The sequence below is a fragment of the Dreissena polymorpha genome, chromosome 4 (assembly GCF_020536995.1).
Source record: "Dreissena polymorpha isolate Duluth1 chromosome 4, UMN_Dpol_1.0, whole genome shotgun sequence".
In the NCBI taxonomy this organism is placed as follows: domain Eukaryota; kingdom Metazoa; phylum Mollusca; class Bivalvia; order Myida; family Dreissenidae; genus Dreissena; species Dreissena polymorpha.
Window position 1 is genome coordinate 88834602 of NC_068358.1, and position 27934 is coordinate 88862535.

At 37.3% G+C, this 27934-nt stretch overlaps 2 protein-coding genes across 2 annotated transcripts in view; both read right to left on the reverse strand.

Annotated features, from left to right (window-relative positions):
* Window positions 1-3674: 3674 nt before the first annotated feature.
* LOC127877129 (maspardin-like) overlaps window positions 3675-27934 on the reverse strand; it is a 32052-nt gene continuing 7792 nt past the window's right edge. The window contains exons 4-9 of the mRNA XM_052422774.1: window positions 26723-26803; window positions 25978-26123; window positions 24983-25091; window positions 24580-24687; window positions 7607-7747; window positions 3675-6819 (exon numbers count right to left, since the gene is read on the reverse strand). Of these exons, the coding sequence (XP_052278734.1) occupies window positions 6745-6819; window positions 7607-7747; window positions 24580-24687; window positions 24983-25091; window positions 25978-26123; window positions 26723-26803 (660 nt within the window). The 3' untranslated portion in view covers window positions 3675-6744. The remainder of the gene's footprint in view (window positions 6820-7606; window positions 7748-24579; window positions 24688-24982; window positions 25092-25977; window positions 26124-26722; window positions 26804-27934) is intronic.
* On the reverse strand, window positions 12459-22794 carry LOC127877128 (mucin-2-like). The gene is made up of 2 exons (XM_052422773.1): window positions 21739-22794; window positions 12459-15489 (listed from the first exon to the last, which is right to left on the reverse strand). The coding sequence occupies exon 2, from the start codon at window positions 15017-15019 to the stop codon at window positions 13721-13723; it is 1299 nt and encodes a 432-aa protein (XP_052278733.1). The 5' UTR covers window positions 15020-15489; window positions 21739-22794; the 3' UTR covers window positions 12459-13720.

Below are 27934 nucleotides of genomic sequence, written 5' to 3' on the forward strand. Positions count from 1 at the left end.
TAATACACTGTATGTGTGACTCTAAATGCAAACGAAATTGAAATACTTTTGAATGTAATTATCTTTTTTTTCTCATATATTTCCTTTCATTAAATTTTGAATGTGTGTGTAGTAAGAGTAGTAAGAGTATATAAAGGTCCTTCCAGCTTCTTTATGATCTGACCTGAGAGACAATCAAAGTTGTTCTTTCTTTTCCTCGCACGCTGCGCCGCCTTAAAGTTCACTTCTGACATCACCAGCCTTCGTTTCGATCCCCTGGACAGTTTCCCCACCCATTGCATTGAGCATACTGAGTACCGCTGCCCCGGGTCCCTTCCATAAGGACACCCCCTCGATATTCTGGGATCGCCCAGACCAGGTTCCCCAGTGCGTCCTCTACACTGGTAAGTTCGCTGTCCCGCTGCTCCCGTCCCTCTTCTGGCGAGTCTAGTGTGTAAGCCACACTATCTCTTCTGAGTCTACCTTGCATACAGATTGGATTGGGGCCCCAATTCTCAAGTTCTCGGAGACAGCGTACCCCCGTCGATTAACAGCCGTTGCCTAGACCGCTGTATCTTCGAAGAGACAGTCAACCTAGCAGTGAAGAAGACATCCCGCTCAAGGGTGGCGGACTCAGCTGGATAAGCAGAGCCGCCCGCATAATTTCCCCTCTATAAAGAAATATGTACAGGTGAGAAAATATTCTGCGGTTGACTCTCGCCTTGGTCGGGACATGCACGCTCCAGCTGCTGAGCGAGATTAAATTTTGAATTGTTTACAATTTACATAATGAACCCTATGTCAAGGTCGTCCGCTGTACAATTCCTTGAATCAATCAAAGCGCTTAAGGCACTTTAGTTGTTCGCTATTGCATAATTTTAGACGCAACTCAGTTTTCAAAATTATGTAATAGCTTTTTATATAGTTTGAAATGAACACCACCCATACACATTTATAAAGAGTGTGTCTTTACGCACAGGTTGAGAGATGTGTGTGCACTGTTTATCATGATATTTATGTTCTAGAGATAACTTAGACAAAATAACAACAATATGTCTCTTTTTTTTCACAATTGGTTGCTGCACTGGCAACCATCTTTAGAATTTTGGTTGCCTTGCTAGAATAACAAGTCTATATTCATGTACATGTTGTGTTATGTGTATCTAATACTTCATCTATTTCTTTAAATTATTGAGCAACAATTTGCCCACATGACCAACTTTTAATGCAGCTTTAAACCCCGTTTTCCATGAAAGCAGCCAGTATGTACAGATTATGATAAACTGTCCAATGTCGACTCACAAGCTGTTATAAACACTCGACTGGCAAATATCGTTGCACAAGCTCTTAAACCTATTGTTTACATACAGGCTGTCTGCTGCAGTGTATCCAGTGAAGTATAAACAGGCAGTGGTAACCATACCGTACAAACAAATTGCAAATTGATTCATTCCTAGGCGAAGTAAACAGCAGATGAAAACAATTAAATAATATTCCTTTACGCAAATGTTGACTGCTCTGGCAATTTTTTTTCACAACATAAACTATTCTTGGTACTCACAAAAAAAACATAGTCAAAATAGAGCGTGTCACAGCATGTAAACATCGGTTGTGGCCTACTTTGAACCCAGGAACATGATTCAAACTTCAATGATCTGTTAGTTTCAACCGAGTATTACATAGTTATTTTGATATATTAACAGTGTACAATTCGATTTTACAAACCAACAAAAGATGTTCACTAAACAATTTCCGCCGCCTGACTTAAAGCCGTCAATATGTGCATTTGAGATTTGTAACAAGGGCTGTTTGTAAAACATGCATGCCCCCATATGGGCTGTCAGTTGTAGTGGCAGCCATTGTGTGAATACGTTTTTTGTCACTGTGACCTTGACCTTTGACCTAGTGACCTGAAAATCAATAGGGGTCATCTGCGAATCATGATCAATTACCAATGAAGTTTCATGATCCTAGGCGTAAGCGTTCTTGAGTTATCATCCCGAAACCATTTTACTGGTTCGAGTCACCTTGACCTTTGACCTAGTGACCTGAAAATCAATAGGGGTTATCTGCGAGTCAAGATCAATGTACCTATGAAGTTTCATGATCCTAGGCGTAAGCATTCTTGAGTTATCATCCGGAAACCATTTTACTGGTTTGAGCCACCTTGACCTTTGACCTAGTGACCAGAAAATCAATAGGGGTCATCTGCGAGTCATGATCAATGTACCCATGAAGTTCCATGATCCTAGGCGTAAGAGTTCTTGAGTTATAGTTTGGAAACCGTTTTAATGGTTCGAGTCACTGTGACCTTGACTTTTGACCTAGTGACCTGAAAATCAATAGGGGTCATCTGCGAGTCATGATCAATGTACCTATGAAGTTCCATGATCCTAGGCGTAAGCGTTCTTGAGTTATCATCCGGAAACCATTTTTCTGTGTCAAGTCACCGTGACATGGACCTTTGACCGAGTGACCTGAAAATCTGTAGGGGTCATCTGCAAGTCATGATCAATGTACCTATGAAGTTTCATGATCCTAGGCGTAAGCGTTCTTGAGTTATCATCCGGAAACCATTTTACTGGTTCTAGTCACCGTGACCTTGACCTTTGACCTAGTGACCTGATTATCAATAGGGGTGATCTGGCAGTCATGATCAATTTACCTATGAAGTTTCATGATCCTAGGCCTAAGCGTTCTTGAGTTATCATCTGGAAACCATCTAGTGGACGGACGGACCAATGGACATGTGCAAAACAATACACCCCCTTCTTCTTCAAAGGGGGGCATAAATATGGTGTGCTCCTAACAATTTTCAACCTTTGATCTCTGATCGCCAAATCAGCAGGGGCCGTCTTTCTGTCAAGACTAACAAGAATACGAATTCTATATGCTCATATCTAACAGAATTCTCCAGTTATTCTGTGGATATGCGTCTTTTATTCTGTGGATATGCGTCTTTCTTTCCTTCGAAGCATCTTACATACCAATATATATTATGGTAGGTCAAAGCATTGACTGAATATTTGGAAAACAATGTTCATATTTAAATCCTCTTGTAACATTAACCTTTCATCTGGTGACCTGAAAATATATTTTTCCTAACAAGCCGCCAGCATACTAGTAATGAAGGTGATCGTCAAGCACATAAACCCCTCTAAATACGCGGAAGAAACAAATATAATGTTACAAGCAAAATGTTTTACCTTGACCTTAAATGACACAAATCCATGTGCATCTTTCTTTGCCACCAAAAAATAGGAGCGTACATTTTAATGATCTTACAACAAATCATTCTCTAGACAGCACACGGAAACTAATGTCATGTAAAAGGCCATTGAGATTGATCATGAATGTCAAACTGCAAAGGCTTCTTCCTTTTCTCACAAGTCAAACCTATTTGAATGCTCATAAGTAAAGGTGTTCTCTACATATCTTGTGGAATCAAAATGGTCTAGGGACCTATCTTCCGAACAACTGTTCAACATTGGGTAAATCAAATACATGTAGACACCCCACATTTTTGAAACGGGGATTAGAATTATTTCTATTTAGTCATACCATATGGAATCAGACATTACTTCTAATGAATTGATGACATTGCCACATAAAAGTGAAACGCTGTAATAAACATCTTCAATCAATAAATCACGGACACAAAACAACACAATAGAAAAAACAGAAAACAACATGAATTTGATTAATTAAATTTATATAATTAACAATTTGCAAAGTTTTCATCTTAACAATTTGTTTCATAGTAACAAAAATAATATAAATACATCATCAAAATGACAATATTCAGTTTTCAATCAACTATGATCTAATCATTTTAAACATACTGCATTAAAAAAGCATTTATATTTAATCTATCACATGAGATAGAAGATAGAAATAAAGGTTTTTATTCAAAAGAATTACAACTTTAACATTTGATTCATAATGATAATTGTATAATAAAAAAAACACAGTAACAACTGCTTTCCTAAGACAAAACGCAAAAAAATTCTTTACAATCTATTAATAAACATTTTCAATGACTTTACATCATTATCCTAAAGCCAATCACATACAAAGGAAGGTTTAATTGAATATTTTCCTAAGTTACAATCTATGGATTAAGTGAAAGCAAATTATAACTAGACCTATAAATCAACAAATGGGTCTGCACATTTTTGTTATGGAATGATGACTGAACAAAACGCATCTATTGACTTATTAGTACCAGGTATTTTTTTATTAATATAGACAAATAAACAACCAACACATGTTTAACCAAATTTCAATGCTCTCAAACTAAATCATTTTAAGTTTAACAAGAGATGCCTTTGGCAGAAACACAATGCCCCCTATTGCGCCGCTTTGAAGCCAAACATTTGACCTTTGACCTTGAAGCATGACCTTGGCCTTGACCTTTCACCACTCAAAATGTGCAGCTCCATGAGATACACATGCATGCCAAATATCAAGTTGCTATCTTCAATATTAAAAAAGTTATGACCAAACTTTAATGAAGGTTAAAGTTTTAGGAAAGAAAAATACAATGATAATTGACCATTGACCTTGAAGGATGACCTTGACTTTAAAGCACTCAAAATGTGCAGCTTTGTGAGATACACATGCATGCCAAATATGACGTTGCTATCTTCAATATTGCAAAAGTTATGAAACTTTAACCAAGATTAAAGTTTTGGGACACACACAATGAATGAATGAATGACAGACAGACAGGCCAAAAACAATATACCCCCGATTTTTCGATTCGGGGGCATAAAAATATGTGAAATGTACACAGAGAATGTAAAGGGTATGACATTACTACACCTGTTTATTATAAATAATAAAAGCCTGTCGGTTATTAAGCGTGAAATGCATACACAATATAAGTACATAAGAATCATAAGAAATGTTTAATTAAAACATTCAAAATGTACCCAATAAAGATGCAATTACTAATCCAATACATCCAAACTGTCATTCGTGAATGAGTTTAGAGGCTAGAAATAAAGCATAGAAAATAAAACAATGAGTATTAAACAGAATAAAACAAGAGATGTGTTTGTCAGAAACACAATGCCCCCTACTGTGCCGCTTTGAAATAAAATTTCTATTTATCATTTGGCATGTATAGAAATCATCTCCCTTTAAAGCTTATTACTTCCCTTGGATTTTGTTCAATCCAACCTGGGGTGGGGGGGGGGGGTATGTAGACAGTCAAAAATGACCAAGTCAGACATCACTGACAACCAAGGCCTGTGGTTTATCAAAGAGATCATAGCCAGAGTTCATTATGTATATATGGACATAAGTCCACAGGTATGTAATGAACCCTACCATTCACAAATTACTACAGGAAAGAAAAGATAATTATATTATTAAAAAAAAACTTTGACAAATCAATCATTTGAGTTATAAATAATCAAAATAAAAAATCTGTAGAGTAACTGTATTTATAATTATATAAATTACTTCCCTTGAAAATAATTGTCTCTTACAAATCTCTTTTTTCAGTAGCAAATAATTAAAAGCCACTTCCGTGACTACAGATTCACCACTCAAAATGTGTAGCTCCATGAGAAACACATGCACGCCAAATATCAAGTTTCTATGATCAATATTGAATAATTATCTCCCTTTAAAGCTTATTACCTCCCTTGGATTTGTATTTTTTGACCTTAGACCTTAAAGGATGATCTTGACCTTTTACCACAATGTGTTTGTCAGAAACCCAATGCCGCCTACTGCGCCACTTTGATTTATTTCACAAAAATATATAATTTGGCAGGTCAAATAATTAGGTCCATTTAAAGCTTATTACTTCCCTTGGATTTGTTTTTCGACCCCGTGATCTTCTTTTTGAGCCGGCATGACCCATATTCGAACTTGACCTAGATATTGTCAAGATACAACTTCTGACCAAGTTTGGTAAAGATCAAATGAAAACTATTTGAAATAGAGAGCGGACACGAAAAGTGCGACAGACAGACAGACAGTGCGAAAAATGGCGCTCGAGTATGGAGAATATTTCACGTCCTAACTGACTGTACCTCCTTTATAAAGAGTCTTAGTGATGATTACTTACAAATGCAATCTTAAAGAAACTGAAGATCCATATAATGTCAGGTGTAATAGTACTAGTTCTTAGTATTTATCAGACAATTGTTTGGCTGTTGAAAGAGAAAGTCTACTTCTGATTTACTTCCAACTTTGTAAAGCCATTTCTTAATATAAATTATTTGTTCATTGGTAAACCAAACACCGACAATGGGTTAACAACACATGTAAACAATTTCAACAATTTAACATATATCTGCCAATAAGCTAGGTTATGAAATAGAACTGTATTTATTCTGATAAGATGAAGAAAACTGTGCATGGATTCAAATACATAAATAAATAATTTAAAAAATCCAACAAAAATAAACTATTGGTCAATAAAAAGAACCTTGAATTGCCTAATTAATTTGTATCAAAATGATTTAGTTGCAATTATTGTATAATGGACCATCATGGTGAAAAGTCTATTGGTATAAATGCATTATAACTAACAGACAACTGTACATGTCTTCAACACCATCAAACCTGTGCAGATTATAAAAGCCATAAGCTGGCCAAAAAGGGCTGATTTCAACAGCGGTTCCTATAAATACCCGGTCCACAAGCAATTGTAAATGGCACAGCAGAAATTTAAAGCATTTGAGCGACAGCCCATGAACCCCTTTGAGTCCATGAATGAACACATCACAGATTTACAGAATAAAGTTTTCAGTCGTCGGCCTTCATTTCTGGTTCAATATACTTGGCAGAGTAACTGGTCTCATCATATGCTTTTAAGTGCACCTGAAATGCCCAAAAAAATAGTGTAATGTAGCCTCATGCAAACTCATAAAATCAGGTAAATCTTATTCTTATTATTTCTAGACTCCTCTATAGTAGTAAAGGTTGATTGTGCAAGTTCTGTTGAAGCTTGATCATGAATGCTTTTTCGATCAGTATAATACATGTATACAAAACACAATTAAACTGCAATGTTAAAAACAACACTGTAAACAACTTTTATAACAGCCATAATTACCCGACTTAACTGGACTTAATATAAATCATCCATACACATAAAAGAAGTTGCACATAAGTAACATACACAATTTAAGTTATTATATGCCTATGTTTTCACCATTTTTAACAGTACTCAAGTCATATCACAGCATATTTAAGACCTTTCTTACTAGATTCAAGTTTTTAAGGCTTCTTCTCCATATCTTAGATACTGATGAACAGGAAACAGCATAAAACCTGAACAGACTGCGAGTTACTCGTAGGCTGTTCTGGTTTTATTCTGTTTGCACATAGCCATTTCCACTTTGGCTCTTAGATGGAAAGAGTTAACTTAATCATTCTTTTCTGGAACCAAACATACTTATTTCAGTCCAGACCAAACATACTTACTACTGTAAGTTGTAACTGACAACTGACCAAATTTGATCAGAAGTTATGGCCTGAGATTCTATCTAAAAATCCCAGATTGAGAGACCACCACATTACTGCCAAACATGGCTGGGCCTCCATAACCAAACACAAACTTATATACAGTACATTAATTATCAAGCAACAAAACAAAACAACTTACCTGAATAAAGATGTTGACTTCTAAGCTCTTACTCAAGTAAGGAAAGTTGCCACCGGACTTCAAGTGGGCCCGCTTTGCATTCGGGTAGGCTTTGTACATCTCTTCACGCACATCATATGACAAGGCACAATCATCAAACACCTGAAAATGATTGACATTACAATAAGCTTTAATGCTTATCATTTGTTAATAAGAAAGCTTAATAAAGTATAGATGTATTCATCACTGAAGGTAATTAAGTTCTTGAGACCTTGTAATGTTTTGTTTATGGTCATGACACTTCATAGCTACATTGACTGTTGTTAAAAAGCCATGAGTAATGAGTAAGCCAAACATCCTCTAGTCTGCATGTGTTATAAATTACAGGACTACTATGCATATGCATCATTATTATAATTCTGCTTGAATGTAATAAGAATTCTATTGCAGATGCACAATAGTTTTGGTATATAATGTTTGTTATCATTGTTTTCTTCCACATTAAAATATCTGAAATCATACCATGTTTGCATTTTAAATTTATGCTTAGTACGATAGAAAGGACTTTTTATCCCACTTTTACAGCGAATTTGGTTAATTAAAGCCCCATTTATTAAATTTCATCTATAATCAATGGCACTTGCTTATTTGTAAACAAATGTAGTTCCTTGTATAAAACAACTAAATGTTGTATTGATGTTATTAAACTTTTATATTTGCAATTCAACATGAATAAAATTGTAATTAATAACACACGACTCTTTGCAACAGAACGATATTCTGCTTTAAAAAAATGATCATTTGATCAGCAGTTATTTTTGGAACGCAGAGTAATACACTAACCTTGGTTACACAACATTGACACAGACTATTTTTCATGCTGTCTTCACAAAACAAGAGAATCTAATTTATGGTGATTTTTAAGAATTATTATGCCATTATCATTTATAGCCATATTGACCTTTGAACTCTTGATATCTTTCATATGACACGCCGTCCAATGACTGCGAACAAAATGAATGTACAGAGTCCTTTTTAAATCTCACAATGAAGGACCAAGTTATGGCCCAGACAAGATCATTTATTGTCATTTTTTGGCCTTTGAACTGAAAGTGTGATCTTGACCTTGGAGATATCAACGTACACTTTTGCACGATACACCGTCCAATGATGGTAAACAAAAGAGCCAAATGATTTTAAAATCTCACAATAAACTACATAGTTATGGCCCGGACAAGCACATTTATGGCCATTTTTTACCTTTGAACTCAAAGTGTAACCTTGACCTTGGAGATATTGATGTCATTCTTTCGCGCGACACACCGTCCAATGATGGTGAACAAATGTGCCAAATGATTTTAAAATCTCACAATGAACGACATAGTTATCAGGGGTGGCAAAATCAAATGTCCGGGAGTTGCCCAAGTCGTACATTTGCTTGTCTGATAATCAAAACACATCTACCTTGTTATTTCAGACGACTTTAACGGTAAAGATAGAACTGATGAGGTCCACATATTGGACAAGTTTTTATATGTTAAGATTACGATGTACTTATGTGTAACACATGTTTTAATAACACTAGCTTTGCAAGAAAAAAAGATTGAGAAAGTCTATATATTGTTTATAATTTACTGCTTTAATGAATGTACCATGTAAATACAACTATAACTAAAACAAGCAAATTATACTCATTTTGAATTATTCGACATTATTATACATTAATCAATAAATGCGTTTATAATTTATATAAACATTAACGGACACATGCAGTTCAGCAACGGACAAGTTAAATTTCCTAAATGGATTTCGCCACGCCTGGTTATGGCCCGGAGAAGGTCATTTATTGCCATTTTTGACCTTTGAACTTAAAGTGTGACCTTGACCTTGGAGATATCGACGCAATTCTTTCGCGCAACACACCGTCCAATGATGGTGAACAAATGTGCCAAATGATTTGAAAATCTTACAATGAATTACATAGTTATGGTCCGGATAAGCTCATTTATGATTGTTGAACTCAAAGTGTGACCTTGACCATGGAGATATCGACGTAATTCTTTTGCTTGACACATTGTCCAATGATGGTGAACAAATTTGCCAAATGATTTTAATGACTTAAAAATGACTTTTGACCAAGTTTCATGATGATTGGGCAATATTGTGACTTCTAGAGTGTTCACAAGGTTTCTCTATAGCCATATAAGGAATACTGCCCCGCCCCCTGGCGGCCATGTTTTTCAACGGACTGGAACCATTTTTGAACTCAACTAACGTATCATTTAGACAAACATTTTGACAAAGTAACATGAAGATTGGGCATCAAATGTGACTTCTACAGTGTTCACAAGGTTTTTCTTTTTTTTAACCTAGTGACCTAGTTTTTGACCCAGCATGACCCACTTTCGAACTCAGTCGAGGTATCAATGGGACAAATGTTTTGACCGAATTTCATGAAGATCCGACAATAAATGTAGCCTCTAGAGTGTTCACAAGGCAAAATGTTGACGACGGACGACGCACGACGGACAAAAGGTGATCACAAAAGCTCACCATGAGCACGTTGTTTTCAGGTGAGCTCAAAAGTGGGATAAATAGAATAATAAGTTAGTGTTGATTATAGATCAGATTTATTATGCTCGGCTAAGCCTCACATGATAAACCTGATCTATAATCAACACTAACCTATTATTCTAGATATATCATAGATCCCCTAAAACAACTTTTAAACAAGTTAAATAAACAAATACAAAATACAAAAGCAGTTCATTTACTTCCTCAATTCACAAGTGTATCATATTTAAATGAACTTTCTTCTTAACAAAATTCTAATCATATCTGATCACAAAACCTGATAATATGCTTATAACACACATAAATTACCAGCCTGGATGTTACTAATTTTTAAATGTGCATCCCATAGGAATACTTTTTTATGTATTGCTTAAGACAACAAGAGCTGTCACCATAGGATGACATATGCCCCAGAAAAACGCTTTTTCAAAACTTTAACGCAGATTTCGAAACCTAAACGCAGACCCTAAGTTCAAGGTCAAGGTCAAAGGGGTCAAAATTTTGGTAGCGTATGGAAAGGCCTTGTCCATATACACATGCATATCAAATATGAAGGTTACATCTGAAGTGACATAGAAGTTATTAGCATTTTTCGAAACCTAAACGCTAAGTGTGACGGACAGACAGACAGACAGAGGGACAGAAATGCTATCACTATATGCCCACCTTCGGGGGCATAAAAAAGAAAAATCCACAATGCTGTGTGAGTTGTCTTTCTTTGTTGATATTGACCCAATGTATGATCACACACTTGATGTTGCTATGTACATTTGGACAGCCATTGTATAAAGTAATTGCATATCACTATAAGTGTTATTTATTTCTATGAAGTAAAGGCAATCAAGTAGAACTGATTTTTTTTCATTCATAATATAAAACAAGAGGGCCATGATGGCCCTGAATCACTCACCTGACTAACCTTGCTACATCAACTCAAATTATATCAGACCCATATACAATCGCAGGCCAGATTTCATTAATTAATACATTATGACAAAATTTCATTAAGATGTGATGAAAACTGAGATCTCTTTCATCTACAAAAGGTTTTACTAGGATTGGCCCGGTGACCTAATGTTTGACCCCAGATGACCCATATACGATCCAAAATCAGGTATTATCAAGATAAACATTCTGACCATATTTCAGATGAAAACTATGACCTCTATTGTCTACACAAGGTTTTTCTATGATTTGACCTAGTGACCTAGTTTTTGACCCCAGATGACCAAAATTCAATCCCAACCCAGATTTTACCAAGACAAACATTCTGACCATATTTCATTAAGATCTGATAAAAACTTTGACCTATATTGTCTACACAAGGTTTTTATATGATTTGACCTAGTTTTTGACCCCAGATGACCCAAATACAATCCCAATCCTGATTTTATCAAGATAAACATTCTGACCACATTTCATAAAGATTGGATGAAAACTGTGACCTCTATTGTCTACACAAGGTTTTTCTATTATTTGAGCTAGTGACCTAGTTTTTGACCCCAGATGACCCAAATACATTCCCAACCCAGATTTCATCAAGATAAATATTCTGACTAAATTTCATAAATATTGGATGAAAAATGTGACCTCTATTGTCTACATGAGGTTTTCCTATGATTTGACCTAGTGACCTAGTTTCTGACCCCATATGACCCAAATACAATCCCAATCCAGATTTTATCAAGATAAACATTCTGACCATATTTCATAAAGATTGGATGAAAACTGTGACCTCTATTTTCTACACATGGTGTTTCTATTATTTGACCTAGTGACCTAGTTTTTGACCCCAGATGACCCAAATACAATCCCAACCCAGATTTCATCAAGATAAACATTCTGACCAAATTTCATAACGATTGGATAAAAATTGTGACCTCTATTGTCTACTGAAGGTTTTTCTATTATTTGACCTAGTGACCTAGTGTTCACCCCAGATGACCCAAATACAATCCCAACCCAGATTTCATCAAGATAAACATTCTGACAAAATTTCATAAAGAATGGATGAAAACTGTGACCTCTACTGTCTACACAAACAAATTGTTGATGGACACACGCATGCACACACGCACAATGGACGACGGACATCACACTGTAACATAAGCTCACCATGTCACTTCGTGACAGGTGAGCTAAACACAGAGATTAATGTTTCTTTTGGGTTTAAACAGTGAAATTATCTTATATACTGTAAGATACCTTACATTTAAGATACAATTGCTCATCTCTATGCGCTCAATTGTAGTTTGAGTTTAAGTCCAGCAACAAACTCTTAGAAGGAAGACGGAGACCGTTTAACGTTTTACATAATGCATCTTTATTCAGACAAGCATTAAATATTATATAATACAATAATATCTCTAGACTGTTAGAGTTGACTTAAAAAGGATGGACGTTTGGTGAACAGTTGCTCTGCTTTAAGGTTGTCAATATCATAAATAGTACTGATATTTTATGAAATACTATAAACGTTCGTTTTACTTAAATACCGGTAGTTAGTAGTTAATGTACAAACAAATTCTGATTATTACTTCTAATTCGTAAAATGAAAATGTTTTATGAAGTATTACTGTTTGTTTCTTACTTTTTGGAAGGGTTTTCAAATGATCGAACAGTGATGTGTGTTGTTAGCAACTGTTTCCAAAACTGTGCGGAGAACCTCCTTTTATACCCTTCGAATGCTGCAGATTTGGCTGCAGCCAAAGATTCAGCTGCAGCCAATCACAATCCTGCAGCATCCTGCACCATGTATGGAAGTAATGCGGTTACATGTAAACAAGAACATACTTCTAATAATAATAAATCGACAATCATCATAAATATCACATCTTAATCAAAGAAGGCAATAAGTTTGATGACTTGAAACAATAGACACCTTTAAATATGCATGTATAACAATACAATATTAAATGCTGCAGCATGAAATCTTAAGAAATTCTTACGCATTCAGCGTCTCAAATAGTTCCCTGCAAACTATTATGTTTTAACAGTTAATATAAATGAAGAGTTTGCAAGTTATAATAAATATCATCTTTTTATACAAATAGAGGAGTGAATATTATAATTGTACAGCCTATTTTAAAGTCAAATGCATGCAATAACACTCCACCATATTCCTACGTATGACGTCATCAATATACATTGCTGCAACGATTTTGACAGTGCAGGAATTTCGAACATGTTGGATTATTCTCACAACAAACAACATATAATGGACTAAACACAAGGTAAATACAAATATATAAATATATTAAATCTTGGAGAACATTATCTTGCTAAATGCAGTGCACTGCATAGACAATATGTGAACAACAAAAATAATGTGCACCGTTATTCGGATGAGGAATGAATTCGGATGATATTTACATGTTATACATGAAATATACATTACATTTCCCCCTCCTTAAAAGAATAAAATTCTCCTGAATTTTGAATGTTTACTACAATAACAATTTTAAAACACAACAATAACAATAATGTTAATGAAATATGTTATCTTATGACAATACTTAACATTGAAAAAGGTTTACCACTGTACATGTAAAAAAAATATACTTAATTCTTCTTCTGTTTCTTCAGACGAAGTGGCACATCCTTCAGGCGGGCAAGGAGATCATCAAGAGAGGAGTCACGGGGAAGGGCATCAAAGGCGGACAGGACTGACATCTGGACATCTGGTGTAGTTGGATCTTCATTGAGGGCAATCAGTCGAACAAGATTGAAGTTCTGTTTCATTGTTGCTGCAAGGGCGTCGTTTTGAAGATCAAGGCTTCCAGGGAGTGCAAGAAAATTGTATCTAGCCCTCAGGAGAGATCTTGGAAGCGGCGTAGTGTGCGCATGGAGTGTCATAGCGACAAACTCGTAATAAAGCGTCTTCTGATCCGGAGCCCAGCAAGTCCATTCAGCAGGTGGCCAGGAGATAGTTGGAGTTATCTGGATACTGTTGACAGGAACATCATTCCATTCTCGTCGAGCTGGTGGAAGAAGTGGAAGTCGGCCTTCAAGAAGAAGCGAATGGGCCTTCGTCTTGAGGACTTCTTTGACCGAGGAATGGCGTGGTGTGGGGATGTAGACAGGAGGAATTCTGAAAGCTGATTTGTTCTTGGAGGACTGTGTTTGTGTTGGTACTTCTGCAGGCTCATAGTTTGGCGTTGATGATGTGTTCCCATGAGAAACTGGTGTAGGCGAAACGGGGTTGTAGAATGGGGAGCTGGAGTATGACGGTAATACTGCTGATGTTGGCTGATGATCACTGGTCTCTAGGTCTTCGGTGCGTTGCGGGGAGGATATTGAGACTGGTGTGGGACTGCGTAGGTCATTGTAGTCAAAATCAAGTTGAGTTGGACGTTCATCAATGATCAGATGTTTTGGAACTGGCGTAGACTCAGGTGTTTGAACAGTATGCATATCAGATGTTGATTTGGGAAAGAGGACATCAGTTGTAGGTGAAGTTGCTGCATCGGGTATGAAAGACAATGTGGAAACGGCAGCAGGAGTGACGGAAGGCAAAGCGACTGGAACAAAGGCTTGTGTAGGGAGTGATGGACTTGAGGGTGAAGATGCTGTGGCGGCAAGATCAGGAGATTTTCTTGACGTGAAGGTGGGAAGATGGAGGACTACCACAGATTCAATCTGGATGGGTTGAAGTCCAAGTAATGATGTAATAGAAGTATGATGGGATGGATTTCCTAATTCCCAATGACCTGATGGAATAAATACTTCCTTAGGCAGTGCATTCATACGTCGTACCAAACGGCTTACCAGACGAGCATCAGTCAATGCGGAGAGTGGGACTTTGGCTTTGATGTAAGTAGCATTGGAACAGCAAATGATGGTGCATCCAGTGCTATCCATAGTCACAGATTTCAGGATAAGCTCTGGGTTGTTGATTGGTGGAGTTGACACGGATGATGTTGACGAAGATGAAGTCAATGAATTCCAGCCTTCGATCCATCGGGTGATCCCAGGAATGCGTCCTGCAGCCCATTTAGTAACCAGTCGTCTGGCTTCAATGGCCTCTGGATGCGAAGGATTTGGAGTGGGATTGGTCAGAAGATGAACTGTGGGATTTGTGGAGAAGTAGAAGGAGTTTTCTGAAGATAGCAGTCGCGGAAATTCCTTTAGCGTATGGTCGTGCTCATGTGGGTGATGAGCCCTGATATGGCGCCTCAGGTCCTAGTCGGACTTGAATTCTCTTGGATGCTTGCCGACGCACCACACGCAGACATACCTCATGCGGCGATGGTCGGTTTTTGCCAGATGGTTTCGCAGATCCCGTTTGCTGTGGAAAGCAGTGCCACACACCTCGCAATCCATGGCAGAATCTGGAAAAACAGATCATGAGATGCACATGACATTGTTATGAGGCTAACAAAATGCATATAACCATTAACTGAGCAACTGTTCGCAGTATCCATCATTTTTCAGAAGCGATCTCAACAATCCATATAAACGCATTTATACTGGACTAGTTCGCAATAACGGTTTCTCATCGACAAATACAGTTGAGAAAGGATCACGGTTGATCAGGCCGCTGCCTTCTCGGTTGAGCGCTCATTATAATCTGTAAACCGTTCTCACAGCCGAACTATTATCACAACTGCTCAAAAGTAAAGTGTCTCTCTTAGACACAGTACCCAAATGTGCAATACAGGAACAAGCTCCTTAGGCAATGCTATTTGTGTATGTCTTTTTCACTTTTCCAGTCATAAGCTCATCTCAATCTGTGTGTGTGTGTGTGTGTGTGTGTGTGTGTGTGTGTGTGTGTGTGTGTGTGTGTGTGTGTGTGTGTGTGTGTGTGTGTGTGTGTGTGTGTGTGTGTGTGTGTGTGTGTGTGTGTGTGTGTGTGTGTGTGTGTGTGTGTGTGTGTGTGTGTGTGTGTGTGTGTGTGTGTGTGTGTGTGTGTGTGTGTGTGTGTGTTTTATCCCTGTTCACTGAATGCCACTACAAGCAATCAATACATGGGCTTGTGTTGTTTAATTTTAAAATAAAAGGATGCTGATATATGCTAGCATCTTCTAACTATACTTATGGACAACAATAATTTACTAAAACATGAACAGCATTTACTAAAACATTAAATTAAACTAATAAACAATACTTTGCTTCATTTACACATTGCCATTTTATATTTGTGTTTGGTTTATTCCACAGGAAGTGCTTTGTGGAACCATGCGGGTACATGTGACCCTCTATACCGAACTAGCCTGTCGATGTGAATGGCTTTGGCTGGAGTCTTAAGTGACCTCTTTACAAGATACACAAGATCGTCAATTCGTTTTGTGACCAAATAAGGACCATGCCACTGCGAAGCAAGTTTTGTGCACACACCGAGACGCTTTGTTGAGTCGTGCACCCAAACACCATCACCAACTGACAACACTCGCTTTTTGGCACGAAGGTCATAGTGGCGCTTTTGATACTGTGACTTAGTATGGAGGGCTTTGCGTGCAACTAAGTGAATTTTCTCAAGCTCTTCATGAAGCGACTGAACGTATGAAGCATATGATTGTTGATCCATTTGTTCATTAGACTGAGGAGGTAAGCCAATTAATGCCTGAAGAGGGAGAACTACATCTCGACCAAGGGTCATCTTATTGGGGGTCTGACCGGTACTTGCATGTATGGAAGAACGGTATGCCATCATGACTTGCTGCAAGAATTCATCCCAATTTCGCTGATTCTTGTTACAGTACATGGACAACATGCTGCCAAGTGTACGATTGAAGCGTTCCACTACGCCATTCGCCTGAGGGTGCTGTGCAGTGGATTTAGTAGGGTGAATTTGCAGCAGATCACACATGTCAGAAAATAGTTTTGATGTGAAGTTACTTCCAAGATCAGAGTGAATTGTTAATGGAACTCCAAACCGTGAAACAAAGTGATCAACAAATGCTTTAGTCACTGTTATGGCCTCTTGATTGGGTAGGGCAATGGCTTCAGTCCATTTAGTAAAACAGTCACATATAACTAGTATGAAAGCATTGTTAGAATCTGTTCTAGGAAGTGGCCCATATATATCAACAGCAATGCGTTCCATTGGCCCATACACTTTAGCTTCACCAAGTGGTGCTTTTGGAGGCTTGGATGGTTTTCGAGAAGCACAAGCATCGCATGTTGTACAATACTTTTCCACATCTGCTTTCATGCCAGGCCAGTAAAATGTTTGTTGTACTTTGTTCAACATTTTTTCAGCACCAAGGTGACCAGCACTAGGGATATCATGAAAATATCGCAAAACTTCACTACGCTGTGAATCTGGTACAACTATTTGCCTTCGGCATTCTTCGCCTTCATACCAGGTGCGGTAAAGAACATTGGAATCAAGCAAAAGACGGTCCCACATTCTCCAAAATGTTTTAGTCTGTGAATTGTGGCCGCTGATTTCTTGCCAGCTTGGCCTAATGGAGGCTTGCAAAGACCGAATGATTACTTTTAAGGATGGGTCATCTAATTGAGCTGCACCTATACGAGAAGAAGTCCAGTCAGTGGCCATAGTGGGTTTTGGAATGGAATCAGACGTGGACATGGACCTTGTAACAGTGCGTGCAGTTGAAGAATCTGGCAACGTTGTTGATGGATCAATGACTGTTGCTGCAACAACAGGAACAACCCTGCATACCTCAGAATCACAGTGTTCGTCAGCATCATCGCTAGTGGTGTTTCTACTCTCCTGTGTGGCACACTTTGAGCAAGGAGACCGTGATAACGCATCTGCATTGCCATGACTCGAACCCGCACGATGGGTAACTATTAAGTTGTAAGTTCCTAAAGTCTCGAGCCATCTTGCAACTTGGCCTGTAGGACGCTTCAGATTTCGCATCCATGATACAGCTGCATTATCTGTAACACTGGCTGCCCATACAAATAGTGATGGAAAGCGTTTAAGGCATGAATAACTGCAAGAAGCTCTTTACGAGTTACACAGTAGTTTTGCTCGTGTTTATTTAAACCTTTGCTGTGATATGCAATAACGATTTCTTGACCATTCTGTATTTGTGACAACACTGCTCCTGTGGCCTTATCTGATGCATCAGTATCCAAAACAAATTTTGAATCGGGGGTAGGATAACCAAGGATTGGAGCTGAAGGCAAAGCAGTTTTCAGAGTGTCAAAAGCTTTCGAACATTCATCAGACCATTCAAATTTACAGTTTTTCTCTGTAACTTTATGCAATGGACGTGCAATTTTGGCAAAGTTCTCGACAAACCGTCTGTAATACGAACAAAGTCCAAGAAAAGATCTGACATCTTTTGCGCTGCGAGGAATAGGCCAGTTTTGGACAGCAGTAATTTTGTCCGGATCAGTTGCTACACCATCCTCAGAAACAAGATGACCAAGGAACTTCACCCGTTTTTGAAACAAAACACATTTGGAAGGTTTTAACTTAAGATTTGCTTGTTGAAGTCGCTGCAGAATATGCTCAAGCCTGGATAAACCTTCACTGACAGTCTTACTTGGAATAATTATGTCATCCATGTACAAAAGGCATTCAACCCATTGCAAACCTCTTAATACGTTCTCCATAAGTCGCTCGAAAGTACTCGGAGCGTTTGCTAAACCAAAACTGAGGACTGTGAACTGATAAAGACCCATTGTTGTAGCAAAGGCTGTCTTGTCTTTGTCTTCAGACTTCATGGCAACCTGCCAGTATCCACTATTCAAGTCGAGAGAACTGAAATATTTTGAACCAGACAATGCATCTATACAATCATCAACTCTGGGGAGTGGATACGCATCTTTAACAGTGACATCATTTAGCCTACGATAATCAATACAAAACCTTGGGGTGCCGTCTTTCTTGGTAATCAACACAACTGGGCTCGCCCATGCACTACTTGATGGCTCAATAATGCCACGTTCCAACATTTTACTTATCTCTTCTCTTTCGACTTCACGTTTGCCCAGTGGCAGACGTCTTGGTGGCTGACGAATGGGTGCAGCATCTTGTGTGTTAATGCTGTGCTGGACAAGATTTGTATGCCCAATGTCGCCAGAGTCTTTTGAAAATGTAGTGTGATATTTACAAAGAAGTTTATAAAGACCTTGTTTCTCAGAATCAGACAGGTGTGTGGAACTCCGTTCATACAAGTCAGTAAGATGGTCAGGGAGAGAAACAATATCACTGAGTTTCTGTACAGACGCAATGCGTTCAAACAGACAATCATGCTCAAAGTAAGATTCACAAAAACCCAAAGTTGTATGCTTGTGGATTTTAACATCAGAATTCCCATAGTTAAGTAAATGCATATTCAGAGTGTTAGAAGATGTATCAACAATACCACCGATAACAGCGACTTCAGACTTTGCCATAAGATCAAATGAAGGCTCTACATAACCAAGTTCAGCTAGATGTTCTTTCATGGGGATTTTGACGGGGATAGACATTCTTGTATGAGCTGGCACAGATATGGTTTGCATGCTTTCCACTCTACACACTTGATTGGCTGCACCGCCAGTCCACAGTGGAACCACATTATTACCGATCACCAAACATGACCTCTTATAATTGATACAATCAACATGCTGTTTCAAGAAGTCTTGGCCTAAGATACCATCGGCCTCGATTGCACATACAACGAATGAAATATCAAAGCGCTCGCCGCACATTTCAACGATCAAGTCAACACTTCCGGTCACTGCCATTGGTTCCCCGTTTACTGTTTTTAGTACATTTGGCGCCGATCTTAGTTGAAAAGAACGTTCAGAGCCAATTGATGAAAACATTTTATCAGAAAGAAGAGATGTTGTTGCTCCGCAATCAATTAAGAAATTCACGGGTTTTGAACCTACGTTACATGTAACATAAAAACCATTATCAAACCTATTAAATTGTGAACCTGTTCGCGCCGTGTGAATTTCGCTAGCTTTTCTTGACGATGTAGGCCTATTGTGTACTAATGCTGACTGTCGGCCTTCAGAGTCAGCATTTAAAAGTTTCCCTGAACGAGGGCCCCAGATGGGTTGCCCTTAACTGGATGCTGTAGGTTAGCGGACCTGTCATTGGTTGCACTCTGGGTACTATTCGCCCTATAACGTCGCGGTCCGCGATTTGCGTTTTGTGGACACGATGCCCATAAGTGATCACGCGAGTTACACCCGAAGCAAGATTTCTCACTCTTGCTGTTTACCTGTGGTTTACGCACAACAGACGTTTCAATTTTGTCAAGGCGCGCTTCAATTCGCTTAATAACGGATTCAATGTCAGAACATTTGTCTGAATCAACTGCCCTTATGTTTGATTGTAAAGGCGTCCCCAATATGGATTCGTACCTTTCAATTACGGAGACGGCCTCGTTTATGGTTAAACAATTGTGATCCATACAGCGACATTTCATTTCGGTAGAAACGAGTTTGTAAAGCTGATTCAGAGCTAGTTTTTCTTGCGAGCGATGATCTAGATCGGAGTAAGCTTTTTGACAAAGCTGACGCAAATCGTCTGCAAGTGACGCTATGCTTTCGCCCTTCGAGCGTCGTCTGTTTTCTAATTTATTCAGCCACAGACATTGATGTTTGCTGTCGTTACCGAAACGCTCGGAAAGACGCGTTGTCAACGTACAATAATTACGGCGCTCGTCGTCTGTGAGGCTCATGTAGAAGTTTCTGGCTGCGCCTCTCAAACTGGCGGCCAACATTAAGACTTTTGTGCGATTGTCCCACCCAGATAATTCCGAACAATCCTCGAAATGCGAGGCGTATTGTTCGTACGAACTGTTACCGTCATACATGTCCGGTTTCATAAGTGTGTGGTGCATGGGTGGTGGTGGTGGAATGTAATGATTGTAACTAGTGCAGTGTCACCATGGTTAAATGACGTGCTGCGTGAGTCATGTGGATTGTTGTTTGTTCGATCAAAGCTCGAGCGTCTCATCGCAGGACTGAGTGCATTCATCAAAGAAACATGAGGTGCATCGTCGCGTCGTCGTTGGGACTGTGCGCCATGTACATGCGCACTATGGTTCGATTCATCACTACGTAATTCATCAACGGTTTTTATCTCCGACGGAACATCGAAGGAAACGTCGGGATCAGGAGAAGCCATCATGAAGGTTACTTTGTCTTAACAGCGTAAATAAAAATAACAAAGACTATTATTGTGTTAAAAGTGTTTCTTTATTTCCAGGCGTGTTGTTCAAGAGGAACACTTTAGAAAATGATCCCCATATTCTGACACCAATTTGTAAGATACCTTACATGTAAGATACAATTGCTCATCTCTATGCGCTCAATTGTAGTTTGAGTTTGAGTCCAGCAACAAACTCTTAGAAGGAAGACGGAGACCGTTTAACGTTTTACATAATGCATCTTTATTCAGACAAGCATTAAATATTATATAATACAATAATATCTCTAGACTGTTAGAGTTGACTTAAAAAGGATGGACGTTTGGTGAACAGTTGCTCTGCTTTAAGGTTGTCAATATCATAAATAGTACTGATATTTTATGAAATACTATAAACGTTCGTTTTACTTAAATACCGGTAGTTAGTAGTTAATGTACAAACAAATTCTGATTATTACTTCTAATTCGTAAAATGAAAATGTTTTATGAAGTATTACTGTTTGTTTCTTACTTTTTGGAAGGGTTTTCAAATGATCGAACAGTGATGTGTGTTGTTAGCAACTGTTGCCAAAACTGTGCGGAGAACCTCCTTTTATACCCTTCGAATGCTGCAGATTTGGCTGCAGCCAAAGATTCAGCTGCAGCCAATCACAATCCTGCAGCATCCTGCACCATGTATGGAAGTAATGCGGTTACATGTAAACAAGAACATACTTCTAATAATAATTAATCGACAATCATCATAAATATCACATCTTAATCAAAGAAGGCAATAAGTTTGATGACTTGAAACAATAGACACCTTTAAATATGCATGTATAACAATACAATATTAAATGCTGCAGCATGAAATCTTAAAAAATTCTTACGCATTCAGCGTCTCAAATAGTTCCCTGCAAACTATTATGTTTTAACAGTTAATATAAATGAAGAGTTTGCAAGTTATAATAAATATCATCTTTTTATACAAATAGAGGAGTGAATATTATAATTGTACAGCCTATTTTAAAGTCAAATGCATGCAATAACACTCCACCATATTCCTACGTATGACGTCATCAATATACATTGCTGCAACGATTTTGACAGTGCAGGAATTTCGAACATGTTGGATTATTCTCACAACAAACAACATATAATGGACTAAACACAAGGTAAATACAAATATATAAATATATTAAATCTTGGAGAACATTATCTTGCTAAATGCAGTGCACTGCATAGACAATATGTGAACAACAAAAATAATGTGCACCGTTATTCGGATGAGGAATGAATTCGGATGATATTTACATGTTATACATGAAATATACATTACAATACAATGTACTTCTTTTTGTTAAGCATTAATGGTCTGGACTTCAGCCATTTCATCTCTTCTTCTAAAATTTGTAAAAACGGCATTGCGCAAGACAATTTTCGTTAATTTTGAGAGTGAAAAAAGATTCTGACAGGCAGGTCAAAGTGGATGACAAAAACAACACTTCAATCCCTTCTGATTGTCATTTTTGTGAACATAATCAAAATGAGGTAAAATAAAAACGAGAACATCATTGTAAATAATGATTAAATACAGTCGAAACTGACCTAACGGCCACCTGAATTAATCGGTCACCTGCAGACATTGGTCAGTCTGGAATCCCTCCAACGAAAAACACTATATATTACAACTGAATTTAACGGCCACCTGCCCATAACATCCAAAGGCCACTATATTCAACTCCGAAATTCATGTTTGAACTGAAATCAACGGTCACGAGTCAGTCGTCTCGAGTCGCGAAAATTAAAAACACTGCACATCATTTGTTCGTCTACTTTGCAATTTAAGCGTTTGATAGCGGTAATTGCCTTTGATATTATAAAAGCGGCCCGCTGCGAGTAAACAAATAATAAGGTGTTGAGAAGGTTTGTTTTCCGGGGATAATTGTGGGGGTTTCTTCAACAGAAAATATGTCAGAGTTTTTGACACGTTTAAAGTAATAATTGCTTATTAAATGACCACTAATTAGTACATTTTACTTACAACATTGAGTATCGATTTTAAAATAACATTTTCGGATCATTCTTTAAAAGAGCTTTCTAGCGTTCACAACACTTTTAAAAGCAATTGAAATAATACCTCACGGATAACAATGAGTGGTAAACGTAAGTTCCTCACATTAGAGGAGCGAGTCAAGTGTTTGAAACTGTTTGAATCTGGAAAAAGTTTGAGTGTAATAGCAAGTGTGTTGGACGTACGCAAGTGCAGAGTGTGCTTAAGCGTAAGTGAGAAATTATGGAGGAGTATGAATCGAATGCAAACGTGAGTTTGAAGCGTTGTATTTCCTATGAGGTTGTTGAATTAAAATGCTTTTTGTGTAATGTTTGCGTACGAATAAATTTTAACAAACTTTTTGCGTCTTTTTCTTTGAATTAGAACGGTACAATACCACCGTACTATCGGTTTATGAAAGCGAATCCGCTTTTTAGACTTGTACGGACGTGACGTCAACGGCACGTGACAAGTTTTATTTACTGAATGATCGAGATGCATGAGTAAACAATTATACTAGCGTTGATAAAGTAATTGCTTTAGTTTAATAACAATATGAAATTAAATCAATCTATAAGATATTATTCTGTATTATTCAATGTAAAGTAAATTATGTTATTCTGCTTAGTTAACGGCGATGAGCATTTGTTTAACACTGTATGCAAACGACTGTGTGGGGTAACGACGTAGCAATACTACCAACTGACAAACCATCTTAAAATTGTGATCCGAATTCAACGGTCACCTGTGGACAACGGTCACTTTGGTCATTTCCCTTGACTGACCGCTGAATTCAGGTTTGACTGTATAACAAGAGCACCGCATAACTGGTGCCACGCTCGGCTGCAAAAAGCTCAGAATTTTTATTTTTTTAGAGGTCACAGTGACCTTGACATTTGACCTAGTGACCCAAAAACGGGTGTGGCATGTAGAACTCATCAAGGTCCAGCTACATATGAAGTTTCAAAGTTGTAGGTTGAAGCACTTTGATCTTAAGAGCCAATGTTCAAAACCTTAACAAAATGTTAAGGTTTTGCGGACGACACAGACATACTGGCTATGACAATACCTCAGGTTTTCTCCGAAAACAGCCGAGCTAAAAATAAACATTCATACAGAATCATATTTGTATCGAAGAAAGACATAAAACTTATTTACAGTAAAAACCAGCAAATTATGCTTGGGACCCCAATTTTTACTAACAAGATCAATGAAATCATCAACCTGAGTCAAGCGGCCAAAAATTGTTATCATGAATGTCAAACATTGTGACCACACTGTCAATGCAACAGAAGAATAACATGAGGAGTTGGTACTCACATCCATCAGTGTGACCTCTATTCCGTTCAGTTTCTGTGGCTCCACATAGCAGTTCATGCAGTTCAGTGTGAGACGGGAGGCCAGGTCCTGCTGACTTAGGCTGTCGAGCTGACAACAGCGTGTGCATTGGTAACATATGAACAGAGACATGCAACGTTTTTTCTCAAATACATCTATGACTTGATTGTTATTGATGCGCTCAATCAAGATTTAAATGAATACATTGTTTGTATGTTCAATACATTATATTGGCAACTTCAATTGCTTTTTTGCAAAACATAAATATGCTCTACCTGAATAAACAGGTTCTAAATTGTACTGATATATTTAAAGAAACCATGCACACACACTAACATAGCAGGTTACCATTTTTAATTATCAGATTTTTGTTCAGATTGGCTACCTTCTCGACCATGAAATCTATGGAGTCTGCAATCTCTGGGTCTGTGAGCCTGCGGTCAAAGTTTCCCATTACCATCTTCTTTAAGAATAAAGCCGGCATCATCCAAAACCTTAAAGTGAAAATAAATCTAGTACTGCCTACGGAAGGATCACCGTGCATGTGTTATCTAAAAATGCCTCCACATTCACTGATAAAGTTTAAAGCATAATTTTACAAAAAAAAAAAAATAATAATTTTACAAAATCAAAAGTATGGTACCGTACTGTATCTTTTATAGAAACAACTTAGTGAACTGTATGTTTTGGGCAATAATTATCTTATTTGCAATGTTATAACATATCCTACCAAGGCTAGAATATCTTTAACAAGCTTAAATTATTCAATTTATAATAATTCAAGTTAACTTAAGTCTTTGAGAGATTTGACTTAATGGAGCTGTTACAACAACGGAGGACTGGTTATTGTTAATATAAGTTGCCAACATTGACTTGATACTTAAGAATTATTTCTCATAAATAACATGCTTTAATTGTCTCCAATACTGTAAAATGATTACCATTAGTAGGACATTTATTTTTGTTTATTTTGTGAGTTGCCTGATCCACAAATTTAATACAAACATATATGCAAATGATTTATGGAAATTACTAATTTTCTTTTTAAAATCAGAAATCCATCAATTCACTTATCCACCCAAGTATTTCTTGAAACACCACCATGCCAATACATATAAATGATTTTACATTATTCCTTAATAACGTGATTTGTTGATGCAAAAGTTCCTCAGATTTAAGGACAAAATGACAGTAATTCAGTAATTTTGTGAAATATTTTTGTATCAGTTCAACTCAATTCCAGGAAATTATATATTCAACCCCAATGGTATATTAAAAGATTCATCCATAAAGGTCAGCTTCAGGTTGATGTTGAAAAACTCTACACGGAGAAATTTCTTAGGTGTGATGATTGTGCAAGTAACTGTAAAAACCTCTTACGTAGGTGCTGAATTAGTTTGTTGGAAAATGCTGGTTTCATAGAATCCATTGCACAGTATAACAGATGCCACTCTAGGGGACCGGCTTGTGTATTCAGCAAACTTTTGAGCAAGAAAGGCACCCAAGGAAGCCCCAAACAAATGGACCTGTAAGTACACAGTATTACTGAAACAAAACATAGTTGAAATTCTGAATCATTAATTTATGCATGACTAAGAAAACATTAATTTTGTCTAACTGAGATAAAAGCATGTTCTCACTAAGGACTGTTCATGTTTGAAATATATGAATCTGATCAGAATAAACTCCCAAAATATAAGAGCACCGACACAAACTAAGTAAAAAAGATTAATTCATGGTTTAACCAATTCTAATTGTAACCATATGACTAACATGCATGGCTTGATATCAGGAGTTGATGTTACTCAATAACAACATGTGATTAAGAAGTGGCTGCCATAACAAGTCAAGTATGTGTAGGATTATAGTGCAAATACATGACTGAACTTGAAGTATTAGTCTTTAAAATAAAGATCCTGACTATAGGCAAGACACTTTTGATATAAAAGAAAATAAATGCACACAAACAATCAACTTGCTAACAAGAACAAAGATCAAGTACTTAAAGTAATCACAAAATGCAGACTCAAAACTTAAGTATATTTAGCAATAATTTTCATAGTTTGGTTACAAATAGACTTTTAAGCAAGAATGTTATGTTTTTGTTTAGCAGCAGCATACATACCCTGTCAAGCTGCAGAGAGTCCAGCAGCTTCTTCAGTCCTTCACAGAACTCTCGCATGGTCCAGTAGATAGGGTACTCAACCTTGGACATAAACAACAAACATCATTCACAGTACATTCAAATACAAGCCTTGAAATCAAGCTTAAGGTCAGAACAGATTTTAATGTTACTTTATTAAGACACTGATACATCTATCCAGGCTCTGAGATCTGGCCGATGATAACATTGAAGTTGAAATTTTGAAAGAACTAAAGGATAAAATAGTTTCAGTACAAACTGTACAGCATTAATGTAACAGATTAATGTCTGACCCAGGTCACTTGAGTTGTGTAGAGTGTGATACTACTAGTTTTTATGCTCCCCAAAAAATTATTTTTGGGGGAGCATATAGTTGCTGCGTCGTCTGTCAGTGTGTGTGTCTGTCTGTCCGTCCGTGCACAATTTTTGTCCAGGCTATTTCTCAGCAACTAATGATCGAAATTCAATGAAACTTTATGGGAAGCTTCACTACCAAGAGGAGATGTGCATATTATCAGCGGGCTGGTCGGATGATTTTTCACAGAATTATGGCCCTTTGAAATTTTCTATAAATTTTTTTTTGTCCCCCAGGGGTGGCGAAATCTCAAAAAACTATACTTGTCCACGGACAACCATTTAGGAAATTTAACTTGCCCGTTGCTGAACTACACTTGTCCCTTAATGATTATATAAATTATAAACGCATTTATTGATTAATGTAAAACAATGCGGAATATACCAAAATGAGTATGATTTGCTAGTTTTGTTTATAGTTGTATTTCAATAGTACATTTATTATAGCAGTATATTATAAACAATATCAAGACTTTCTAAAACTTTTTATCTTGCAAAGCTAGTGTTATTAGAACATGTGTTGAACATAAGTACATCGTAATCTTAACAAATTAAACTAATCCAATCTGTCGACCTCATCAGACTGAGGCACTGCGCCGCTACTGGTAGCAATTTGTTATCATCAACTGGTAACCATTGAAAATCTGTGAGCCAAGTTTCTTGAAAAGTTCTGGTGCGTTTACTTAGATCATATTTTTTATCATAATCTTTCTTAGTTTTTTTGGAAGGTGGACTGCTCAAAGCTTCAGGTTTCTGCTCCGTAATTGAAGATTTAAAAAAAAACTAAATGTTCCATTTTTACCATTAAAGTCGTCTTAAATAACAAGGTAGACCGTGTTT